We start from the raw sequence: 12,411 nt of genomic DNA, 5'->3' as shown, positions 1-12,411 counted from the left end.
AGCAGCTCATTTAAATGTGAGAGGTAATTTCTGTTTAGAAGTAAAAATTCCTTTCAAATAAATTTAAGGTGTTGTGATTCATACAGACTTAAAAGTTAGTTGAAACAAAAATGTTGTTCAGAGATTCTAGGTGATAATCTCTAAAATGATTATCTATTTGGAAAGGCACACGCAAAACAAACAATTAAAAATTATGTGATGGAATGACAAAGTTTTGTTATATATATTTTGCCACATTAAAAAAAGAAAATAAGGATCTATCTATTTGTCTGGTCTGAGAGAGAGAAGGAGATAGAGGAAAGTATTTGTGATTATATTCCCCATCGAAATGTAGAACGAAATGTAGACCACTTATATGCCATTCTGTGATCGGAGCATTTACAAATAGCAATGCCAGTTAAAATACTAGTACAAACAAAAACACATTATATTTTTAATAAATAATTTACTTTTTTTTTTTTTTCAGGTGAGGCCACCTTTGGTTGACCTCACAGATTGCAAGGACCTTGTCAGCTTACAATCCCTTATTTTTTATTTTTTACACCTACAGCGCCTGGTCTTCCTAGGTGGTCTCCCATCCAAGTACTAATACTAACCAGGCCTGACCCTGCTTAGCTTCCGAGATCAGACGGGATTGGGCTTATTCAGGGTAGCATGGCTATAGACAAATAACGAACTTTTAAAATTGAAGGATGAAGGTAGCTTGATGAAAGGGGAAGTAAAGATAGATTGAGGCTGCTGAGTTCAGGCAACAAAGACAAAATGATTAAGACTAGGCAGAAAGTGTAATAACACTCCCACCACCTCTAGCGAGGCTGGCACTTGGGCGCACAGGTCTAGAAACCCAAATTTGTTCTCTCTCTCCAGAGTTCTCAAATTTGAACCATGTTCACAAACACACCAGAAATGGAAATACACAAAACTCTCAAACTAGCTGAAAATTCCTATGAGCCAGCCCAGTCCATCATTTCTCTTTAGGCAAAGCTCTACAGAAAATCTAAATTTTAAATTTCTTTTTGGACATGGATTCAGAGGAAAGGGAGATGGTTTGATGAATTTAGCTCTGAGAGTTGGAAGCATTCTTCTGCAAAAACGGGACAGACACACCAAGCAAACCAAATGTTTGTAGCCCACGGATAGAGCTTGTACCTCATGCCCAGCGAGAGGTGGGCACTGCTTGTGGTGGCCACATGGGCTTTCCTTATGCTTCCATGGTAGATCACTCTCCCGTTTTTGAAAGGCACATCTTTTCCTGTTCACATTAATATTTTCAATCAGATTAAAGTTAACTCTTGCTGTGAAATGAAAGGATATTTGGAAATTGCTCAAAATCCTTAGAAATCAAATAGGGAAGATAAACAAATAATGAAAAATATGGAGAATTATCAAAGCTGGGTAATGGGAAGTGTTCTTTACCATTCTCTTTGTTTTAGTGTGCGTTTGAATAGTTAAAAAAATTTTTTTAATTACCTCTTGATATTCTGGTGCTAGTCTGTTTCTCTTAGTATATTGCATTAGTCATACGCTCTAAATCCCACTTCTGGCATTTGCTAACTGAGATCTTGAACAAGTTGACCTGTTTGGGCCAGTTTCCTCAATTGTAAAATGCTGGTACTAATGAAACCTACCTCATATGGTTTTTGTAAAGTTAAAAGGAGATCATGCATGGAAAGTGCTTGACAGTATCTGGCATATAGTAATTAATAAATACTAGCTTTTTTTATTATCCATCATGTATTGATTCTAGAGTTTAACTCTGCGGGCAATATAATATGCTCTCCAATTTGAACTCACAAGCCAACTACAAGCTCATTCCTACACCCATAGACACAGAGACAAACACTGCTTGTTCACCAAAATGTTTTCTTCTGTATCTTGCTGAAATCTCTTTAGTTAATCAGATAAAGGCATCCACCCTCCCCAATTCCCCTAATCTCCATCCCAACAATATCAAAGAGAATTGTTTACTCAGTCCCTCCTTCTTCCCCTCCATGGTCAATTCCACTAACCTCAAATGCAGACTCAATGCTTCACAGGTGTATCTTCCCCCAGGCAGATTAAAATAGACTACAGCTCTCTTCTTTGTTCATCTGAAAACAAGAAGCCAAAGAAATTTAACAAAATAAGCTTTGGCATTCAGCTCTTACTTCAGAAAGTTAAAATTACTTTCTGAAGGGTAAGGAATTCTGATTTACATCTATTCTGAATCACCCACAGAAATGATTCTTTTAAAAAAAAAAAAAAAACCTTTGCTATTTAGGTCTATGATAATTATTAGCATTTGAAAAAGGTGATTCTGTTGAGTCATACTTAGAACTACAAACTCTAAATTTGTGACTCGGTCTGGACAGATGCAAACGGAAGCTTAATGGTTTAAAATGTTAAAGAAACACGAGAAATATTGTTTTTACTTTACTGATTTGTTGAGTTTTTTCAGGTTTCCCAATTGGATATTATTTTCCCAATCAAATCTATGAACTCAAGTACATCAATGCTACCATAATAATTCAGCCACTGTCCATTTCTTCCATCTGTATATGTCTCCCTACTGGCCGGAACTAACTGTAATGCTAACCAGTTTGGTGTAGAAGGCTGGCCAGGAGCACGTGGGTTATGCCCAGGGCCTGCAGGGCAGAATTCAAGTCAAGAGGCAACAGTTTTGTACCACTAAATGCAAATGCCATTTGAAACCTGGTCTCCCACTCCCTCTGCCACACTGATGTGCCCCCATAAACCACTGGATGTCTGATGCAAACTCACTCCTGTTTCTCCCAAATAAGCCTTGTATATAAATAACTAACTCCCAGGTTGCCCTCTAACCAAGTAATTAATGAAACTATTTTTATTTTACAATTTTTTTATTTGGGGAATTGCCAAACTTACCCAAAGATAGAAAGACTAGTAAAATTAACCATAAAACATATAATGTATCTGTTACCTACGTAAACAACTGCCACCGTGCTTCCAATCTCGGTTCACTTGCTTTCCTCCTCCTTTTGTTTCTTAAACTGGAGTATCTTAAGCAAATCCAAAATACCAACGTTTCTTCCCTAATAGGTAAGCACAGTTTTTTTTAAAAAATAACCATCATGCCATTATCACATCTAACAAAATAACCAGTAATTCTTTAATGTTATCTACCCATACCGAATCCATATTTAAATTCCTCAGTTGTCTCAATGCTGTCACAAAAGTGAGTAAGTGGTAGAAGCTGGGGTTTGAACCCAGAAAGCAGACTCTAAAATCTATAACTCATGGAAAGAGCCCACCAAGAGATCTGCAGGAATGGACAGGAAAGGGCAAAATAAGCAGGGGGACAGGATGCAGAAAAGTTTTTGGTCCCCTCTGCGAAGTGGCCCAATCAGAAGGGGTTTTCAAGGTGTTTCCTTTTAGGAAATTGACAACTTCAAAGAAAGCAAGTTTGGAGGCTACAGATGGGAACAGGTGGGGCAGCTTGCAAGATGGGGGGAGTGAGAAGACCCCCAAGAATGCATCAGGATTTGTCAGGTGCCCACAGGCAGATTCCCACTAGGCAGAATACACATATGCCTCTCACTCTACATGGTGGATGAAAGCTGACACTAACTAACAGAGCGCCTTGGTCACCATACAAATCATAAATAGCACTGTCCACAAGAGAAGATTCAAAATATTCCTTTAGATAACTGGGAAGTTAGTATCCCTTTATATAACTGTCTTAAAACAAGAGCTAGATAATCCCTAGCTTTTGAGCTAACACACCTTTTTTGAATAAGGTTTTGAACCTTCTTGCTAGTTGATCTTATTTCAAGAGGCAGCTACTTCAGTGAAGTGAAACCTTGTAAACAAGGCGTGCAGAAGAAACACCAAGAGAAGAAACTAAAGGTCAAGTTGAAGCTTTGCAGACTGGTCTTGGAATTCCAAGAAGGTACTGCCCAGACAGGCTGGTGTTCCATGATTAATCATAGGTGACCCTTTTTTGAACCAAGCCCCCACATAGTGTTAAAAATAAATGGGGCCAAAACAAGTACAACATACAGCATGTGGCAGCCTTGAGAACGCGCCACTTAGATCTTTGCTATGAGGAACATAGCTGATTGACCGACAGCTCTGGATCCTCCAGTGCATTTGCCCTCGGGATGCTCCCAGCCAAGGACCAAACACAGCCAGGCTGTTAATTCAGGCTGATTCCTGAGCCGTAGGGCTGCACAAAGGGATGACTGGCTCAGGGACTCTCCATCAGCCTGCTCAACCCTTTCTTGGCCTGTGCTGCAGCCTGAGATTCTTCGTCCCCTCTCTCCTTCACAGTTGTCAGAACTTCATCACAGCTGCATTCAAGGGTGGCCCTGTAAGACAGTGGGGAGGGCAAAGCTTTCTAATAGGCTATCTGTAGGCAGTGTAACTTGTATTCATGCTGGAAAAAAATAGCTGGAAGTGGGAATACAGATTTCTGAACAGAGGGACACGGCCTGGTTATTTGGCCAGGAACCTGAAAAGGAAAGGACTGAATGGTTGGAAACCAGGGGGTCTGGGCCAGAGGCATGTGGATAAACACTGGGAAGTGGGCGAAAAGTGTTATTTTTGTCTCACACATTAATACCCCCCCAGGAAAGCATCATTGTGGAAGAGGCACAGAACACCATGCAGACAAGATTGTTGCTGTTCTCTGGCCTTCGTCATCTGCCATTGCAGAAATGGCACACGAATGGAGGAAAACTACAAAAGGGCCCAACAGCGCAGACTCCCACTTTACCAAAGCTGATATAGTTGGAGCTGCCTCTAAATGCTCAACCTATCTACGCAGAGAACAACGCCGAGCCAAGATATGGCCTTGTGCCTTGAGGAGAGTGACAGGCTGCTGCTTGATGGCAAGTCTGAGTGGGCCGGTTATAGATTTATTACTTCTCAGCTCTGTGAAAATGGATCTGGGCCCTTGAAATGGTTTTTCTTTTACCAGATGACACTGAAGCTTTGTCAGTAGAGGGCGATGGAGAGACACGGCAGGAGGTAAAGGGTTGTTTCCAGACTCCAGCTCTGCAGGCTGCCCGCCCAACCTGGTGGTGCAAAGTGGCCAGCAGCTTCCCTTGGCATCTCCTTCAGGCAGTTTTCTGGCAGAGGCCTGTGGTGAGACGCCTGCCGTGCACAGTTTCTAGAGAGCAGATTTCAGGCAAGTTCTACCAGCATAGCCCCATTAATGATGGTTCTGCCATCAAGTGAGCCAGGCTATGCCCTCCCAACAAGGTACGGGTGTCAGCCTGGGGTTGGAGAGGGGGGTGGGTTCATCTCAGCCTTAGCAGTAGATCGGTAGGTGATCCTTACCTCTGCTATGCCCATATTCTTTAAAGTTTTCTTTACTTCCTACTAGCCAATCCCTCATTGCTCCAATCCCCCGTTGTAACTTATAATTCTATGTATTAAACTTTCTCTGTTCAAAATGACTGTGTGGCACCTGTGTCACTCCTCACAGTGACAGATACTCATGCCAAGTAAGAGTTTTCCTGCTCACAGGACTCAGATGCCACCACTCTCTGGGGGCTTAAACAAAGCCTAATCCGTAGGCATGAAATCCATGCGACAGCACCCAACCAGGTGACCCACTTCTCAGTAAAAGAGGTGCAAGGGTGGGTCCCTGATCATGGAACCACTGATTTATCACACACCGCACTTCCAGAAGCAGCCAGGCTCACAAAGGAAGTGCCAGGGACCCTCTGAAAGGATGAAGTACCATCTTTCAGAATGTGTATCCCCAGTGGCTTTGGGAACATGTCTGGGAACCAATAAGCAGAAGAGGGAGTGGCCCTACTTACCCTCACTCCTAGAGATCCACTGAAGGACTTTGTGCTTCTCACTCCTGCAATTCTAGGCCCTGCAGCATGGAAGGTCCTGGTCCCAAAGGGAACAACTATTGCCAGGGGACCCAGCAAGGTCCCAATGAACTACAAACTATGGCTGATCCCAGGGTATTTGAACTCCCTGTGTCCAGGCACTAGCTGGTGAGAAAAGGAGTCATCACCACCAGCAGGAGTCATCAGAGCTACTTTTATACACTGGGAACAGGGAGGAGCACAAGAGGAACCCAGGTGATCCACTGAGTGTCTCCTGGCACCCCCTTGCCCCACAGTGACTGAATACACACAAGCAGCAACCCTAACTTGAAAAGGGTATCGCTTCGCTGCAATCTGAGATGTTTCCTGCCCACTCCTCTCTTTCTCTTCTACAAGTGTCAGACTTGCGTCACAGTGAACACTATCACTGCCTTCTTGGGCTCCTTGCTCTTTAACCTCCAAGGCATATTCCACAATAAGTCTCAGGCGCAACCTGGTATCTGTTTCTCAGAGGACTTGAATTGATACAGCCATGAACCAAAAGAGCAGTGAGTGTGGGAGGGATAACATCCGCAAGGGGCCTCTTTATCGACAAACTCTATTACATGAATAATCACAGAATTGTTTCTGTTTTCCTAGATGCCATTTTCTTCCTGTTATATGCCTGTAGCACCACGACCTTATCCTCTATAGCCCTTGGAACATTTGGGAATTTTCAATTTATTTGTGTGGCTTCACTAATGGTTCTCTCTCTCCCTCCTCCCCCTCCCCCACCCCGCCCCACTCTCATACACTCTATGGGCCAAGGTCTATGTGTATTCTTTTTTTTAGCACTGCTCCTACCATATGCCCAGCTCCTACCATAATGCTGACCACACAGCAATAGCTTCAAACTATTAACTGAGTGAATGAGTAAACCTATTCAGAAACATCCAGTCTACAGCAAAAATTACTAAGAGTTAGTAGCATAAGAACGTTACTGATGGGACACTATTATGACACATTTAGAAGTCCTGGAGAGTAGACTTATGATTCTAGAATATTCATAATGATCAGCAATCCAGTGATGGCCTAATAAGATCTAATAAGAAGTTGTAGCTAAGTGTAGAGCTATGTAGAACAGGCTCTGTGCTTTCAGCAGAAATAAATGTCAACACTATAGGGATTGAAGTGGTCCTTAGCAGTCATCAACGTGAGGTAATTTGAAAGGCAAGCCCTGCCTCTTCCTGTGCCAGGGCCACTTTGTCCTCCAATATGGCTTGTAATTCTAAGTTAACTATGACAGCATCATGTCCAGAGGCCACTGCTAAAATGTTGTCTAGGAAGAAAAGATTTCTATTCTTTTCACATTAATAGCACGGACACAAAATCACAGTGGCTGGGCACTTGTGCAAACCCGAACGTGAGCACCTCCTTGAACTCTGCACTCTAGGCATCTCATTAGTCTCATCCTAGTCCTGGCCCTGCTTGGGAGCCTGATAAAATGGCAGATTCAGGGGACCCACCTAGAGCTTGGTAAATCATACACAGGTACCTGAACTGAGAGTTTCTGATTTTTAAAAAAAAGGAAATATCTACTATGCTTAAAGAGGGAATATGCCCATTGAAAGAGGTTTAATTAAGTCAAAACACAAACACTCGTAATTTGTAAATGGCATTTCAGAAATCAGGATAACTGCCAGAAAGGATCGATTGAAGGCAAAATACTGAACCCTAGTACATCCATACACAATGTAATTCAAAAATTTTTTGCATACAAAAGGAAAAACATGGGGAAAAGGAAATACTCTGGGTAAGAAATCAAGACATAAATCAAGCACTGCAAAAAAATCTATACATAACTTTACTTCTCTTTTAAATTAAGAGAGTTTATATAAATTTGACTTCATGAATAAAACAAAACACACATAGATAATTACCATAAAGCTTTATTGATACAAAAGTACTTGCCAGGTAAAATGAGTCACTGTATAACTCTAGCTGTCAGAATCATAATGATGCCACAATTAGATTTATTGCCTACCTTTATAATTACATATTACAACCTTTTGGGAGATCATGATACCTCTATTATTAATTTGAAATTATTTCATTTTTCAAATACCTTTCTTAGAAATAAAAAGTATAATCATAAAGGATGTTAATTTCCATTCTTAAAAAATTTCCTTTAAATCAAAGGCTAAAGGGCATTGGTTTGGACTTTAAAAATGCATTTATTTCAGGAATAGTTTTTGCATAGACACAATTGATAACATTTAAAATGCAGAAAGTATTTTTTCCATATAAACTATAAGCTCCTATAAAGTACAGAAGTGCATTCTTGAGACGTTAAGGCATTTGGGGACATAGGACACCTCCTTCTTCCCTTAGTTCAGAGCTCGGTTTTTCGGTTTTAGGCATTAAAGACATCTTCATCCTTTTGACAACAGAAAGGTCACCTGGTCCCTCGGGCCAGTTGTCATGATCTTTTAAGCACAAAACTTCAAGTTAATCGCAAATCTATTAACCTCAGAAGTCCTCCTATTTTCCACCAAACCCTCTTCTGCTCAGATATACAAGCTGTTTATTGGAGGAACAAAGAGGAATTAAATCTAAAAAGGAATTAAATCTAAAAAACATGGCAACTTCTTCTTATTATATATCTCCTCCTGTATATAAATATTCATATTGAAAATATTTTTCATGGTTCAAGTTCTACCAAACTACATTGAAACTACAAAATTTTTTTTAAATATATAAAGCTAAGTTCTATAGTAAAGATACTTAGGTATTGTCTGTGACTAAAAACATTTCCTTTAAAAATCATATCATGAATATAAACATTTTGCACATTATGATGCTCTATAAGAGAAAACTTGTATCTCTTAAGTAGCTACTCAAGACGTTTTGAAAATGTGACATGGAAAGGCATACTGTTAGTGACTACTCATTTCTTGACTGCTCACCTGGTATCTCACATACAGGACCATACAGAGATTGGCCTCCGTCGACCTCTACCAATTGTCCGGTGATATAGGAAGCTGCTGGAGAGAGCAGGAAGCATACCAAGGAGGAGACCTGGAAATGGAAGCACACACATGCACACAGAAAAGCAGATACACACCATTTGGGGTTGCTCCCTATTCTTGAATAAACACATCTCAGAGCACGTGGCTATAACATGAATCCTACAGTGTGTGTGTACCATAATCTGACAGTACAGTGACAACTGCCTTTTTCTATTTGAGCATCATGAAAATCAGTAAGAGATAAGGGCGAAGATGATGGCAAGATAGGATGGAGCCTTTGAGAGTGTCACATAAGCCACACAATGTGAAGAAGCCAAAGTGAACACAGTGCTTAATCTTGGCTCTTTCCCATTTCAAACAACTCAGTTCCTTCCACACCTTTCACTGCCCATCCACAACCCACTTCTCACTGCCGCCATGTGCCTTTTATATTCATGTCCCCGAGATAGCCAATGTGTCTGTAGAACAATAAAATGCCATTAAGTTTGTTCAGTCTATGGTCCTGCAAGCTGAAAGCCTGGCGACTCAGACGACAGGAGCTTTCTGCAAGAGGGACTTCAGAATCCCCCTGCATCCCCTAAAAAGACAGTTCATGGATGAGTTCAGCAACATCTACTCCCCAAACCACAGTGAACAAGAGAAATTATTTCACTGGATGTAAGGGAACTCTCATGTGAGGCTGTTGGCACAGGTCGAGTTTCTCAAAGGGTGATCCTGAACACCTGCCTTGGAATTCTTAGAGATGCTTATTGAAACTCCAGATTCCTAGATCCTACCAGAAAGCTTCTGAATTGTAAACTCAGAGCCCCAGAATCTGCCATTTTATCAGGCTCCCAAGCAGGGCTGGGACTAGGGAGAGACTAATGAGGGAGGGGCTCAGGGTACAGTATTTAAGGAGGCATTCACTCTTGAGCAGACTTTATACTTGCACAACCCTAAGAGCGAGTGTGTCCTTAAATTTTATGTCCATGGCCTGCTTGCCCCACCCTAGTCCTGGTCCTCTACATAGCCCTGTAACCATGTTTGTTTACACGCTATTCCTCTTTGAGATTCTGAGACCCTAGAGGGCAGGCATAGCATTCTCTCTATCCTTGAGTTCCCAGCAGCTAGGATAGAACTGCATGGTCTAAAACAGAGGCCACTGGCCATATGGCGCTACCAAAACACTTTCCATATGTACTATAAGTATAAAACACAAACCAGATTTTGAAGACTCAATATGAAAAGAATGTAAAACAGTTAATTAATAGTTTTGTATATTGATTACATGTTAAAATGATGATGTTCTGAATATACTGGGTTAAATGAAATATATTATGAAGACCAAGTTCACTTCTTTTAAACTTTTCTTAATGTGGCTACTTGGAAGCCTAAAATTGCATTTGTGACTATTACACAGAACTGGCATAGAATTAATTTACAAATTCTTATATTTTTGGGAAAGGGTAGAGAAACATGAGCCACAGCAACGAGTTAATCATCAGACTAGTTTACCCTGTTTTATCATTGACAACTCTTCCTGTCAACATGTTTTGTTAGCTTACTAATTGATGAAAGCGCCTCGATTCTGAAAGTTAGCCAGTTAGGAACCCTCACTCCAATAAGCTCCTTTCTAAATCCAGCCAAAGAACAACCAGCTCACCCAGGTAACCATGAGCTTTGTAAGTCTTCAAATCCCTGAAACCACATTTCCCCCCAAGAAAAAGCAAAAGATCCATAGTCTGCTCAGAGAGACTGTGCATGACCAGCAATAAATGTGGCTTTATGCTGAATTTTGTTTTCAAATATTGGGTGGTGGCGCCCATCCTTTGATGGTGTTTAGCATAAAATAAGCACTTAATAAATGTAAACAGAATGAAAGAATCTGTATGCATCTTTCCCCCTCAAATGAAGGGATGCTGCATTGCCCAGCTCCTACTACAGTGATTGCCCATACACTAGGCATTACTAAATAACACTGAATTAAAGCTATCTGCTAGGTAAAAGACATATAACTATTCAATGTCTGATTTACTTTTGGAGCTCAACATGGAGCTAAACTGAACTGATACAATTTTGATATCAAATGACCAAATTAACTGAGTGTTATTGTAATATCTTCAGAGGTATTCGTAACATTCATTTGAATGGAATCCATTTGATGGATGGGCTTAAAGTACTAAGTCATTCACAAGAGCTTTCTCAATCAATAATGCCTATTAGAGACTAGTAACTTGTACTCACTTTATGTGGGTAACACCTCTTTTAGCTTAGTTAGTTACCTGTTTACTTTCAGCTTTGTTTATGAACAATAATGAGGATTTTAAATACGCTTGGGTTTGTACCCCAGTACCATGACCTATATATGGCCTTAGACAAATTACAGAAGCTCATTGGTCCTTAGTTTCTTAATTTGTAAAAATGAGTGTGCAGGATCTTATAAGCCAATGGAAGGGTCTGTCATGTGCTGTAATATCCCTTTCCAAGAGATATTGATGGAACCCATGGAGGGTCAAGGCAGGTCTTTTTAAAACTATAGCTACATTCTGACTCTCCTAAAAGAAGGCAACTCACTGATAAAGAGTTGGGTTCATGGTCCGGTATGAAAGTTCTGCCCCGAATGGGACACTGATGATTGGCTGGGCAATCAGAAGTATCTCGAAAACATGACGTAGGGTTACTAGCACCTGATCAGACAAGCTGAAACTCTCTCCTTATGCTGCATCTCATGGCAGCTACCATCATCTCTGCTTCCCTGCACAACCAAACTTCTTGAAGGTATTACCTACATTATTGGTCAAAGCATGATCAGCAAAACGCTGGGTATACCTAAGACCTTTTCAGGAGATTTGCAAAGTCAAAATTTGTTTCAGAATAATACTAAGTCCTTATTTGTTTGGTTTTTCCCCCCACTTTGTTGATATCTGTACTAATGGTGCCAAAGCAATGGTGGGAAAGACTGTTAGAGCCTCAGCACAAATCATGGCAGGAACACAAAATTGAGCAAGTGATCTCTTTATACTAGTAGTCGTTTTATTCTTTACTGTCCAATACTTATTGTGGGGAGAAAGCCTGTTTCACTTTAGAATGTCCTCGATGAAGCAGTAAAACTTATTAATTGTATTAATCTTGACCATATCATCTACATCTTTTTAATATCCAGCATGATGAAATAGGAATCACACATTAAGCACATCTGCTACATATAGAAGTAGAATGGTTGAGTTCCAAATGGAACTAGTCACTTTTTCTGTGAAACACTGTTTTTTACTTGGAAGAATGACTAACAAAGTACAGTTATTCATAGTTGGATGTTGGGCAGACATTTTTCAAAAATGAGTACAGTGAGACTGGCACTTCAAAGAGAAACAATGAAAGTATTTGTTGTCAATGATAACATTTGAACTTTCAAGTGAAAATCAGAATTTTGGAAAACTTGCACTTGTCATCATGAGCTTGACAATTTCCTAATATTTAAAGATTTTTCTGAGGAGATAGGTGGTGATGTTACCAAACGTGATCTTGGGATACCGAATGTCAACACTTAGAATAGAATTGTGTGTCAACATTTAGAAGATCTGCATAATTCAGTGAACCAATATTTCCCAAAAGACCAATGG

At 40.4% G+C, this 12,411-nt stretch overlaps 1 protein-coding gene and 1 pseudogene across 1 annotated transcript in view; both read right to left on the bottom strand.

Annotated features, from left to right (window-relative positions):
• Positions 1–541: 541 nt before the first annotated feature.
• On the bottom strand, positions 542–666 carry LOC111738745 (annotated as a pseudogene).
• Positions 667–7,714: 7,048 nt separating this feature from the next.
• PECR (peroxisomal trans-2-enoyl-CoA reductase) overlaps positions 7,715–12,411 on the bottom strand; it is an 18,011-nt gene continuing 13,314 nt past the window's right edge. Inside the window, exons 7-8 of the mRNA XM_011358642.2 lie at positions 8,750–8,861; positions 7,715–8,269 (exon numbers count right to left, since the gene is read on the bottom strand). Of these exons, the coding sequence (XP_011356944.1) occupies positions 8,133–8,269; positions 8,750–8,861 (249 nt within the window). The 3' untranslated portion in view covers positions 7,715–8,132. The remainder of the gene's footprint in view (positions 8,270–8,749; positions 8,862–12,411) is intronic.

This window comes from Pteropus vampyrus, unplaced genomic scaffold (genome assembly GCF_000151845.1).
Source record: "Pteropus vampyrus isolate Shadow unplaced genomic scaffold, Pvam_2.0 Scaffold42, whole genome shotgun sequence".
NCBI lineage: Eukaryota > Metazoa > Chordata > Mammalia > Chiroptera > Pteropodidae > Pteropus > Pteropus vampyrus.
Note: the sequence above shows the minus strand (reverse complement) of the source record. Positions and strands in the feature narration are given on the sequence as shown.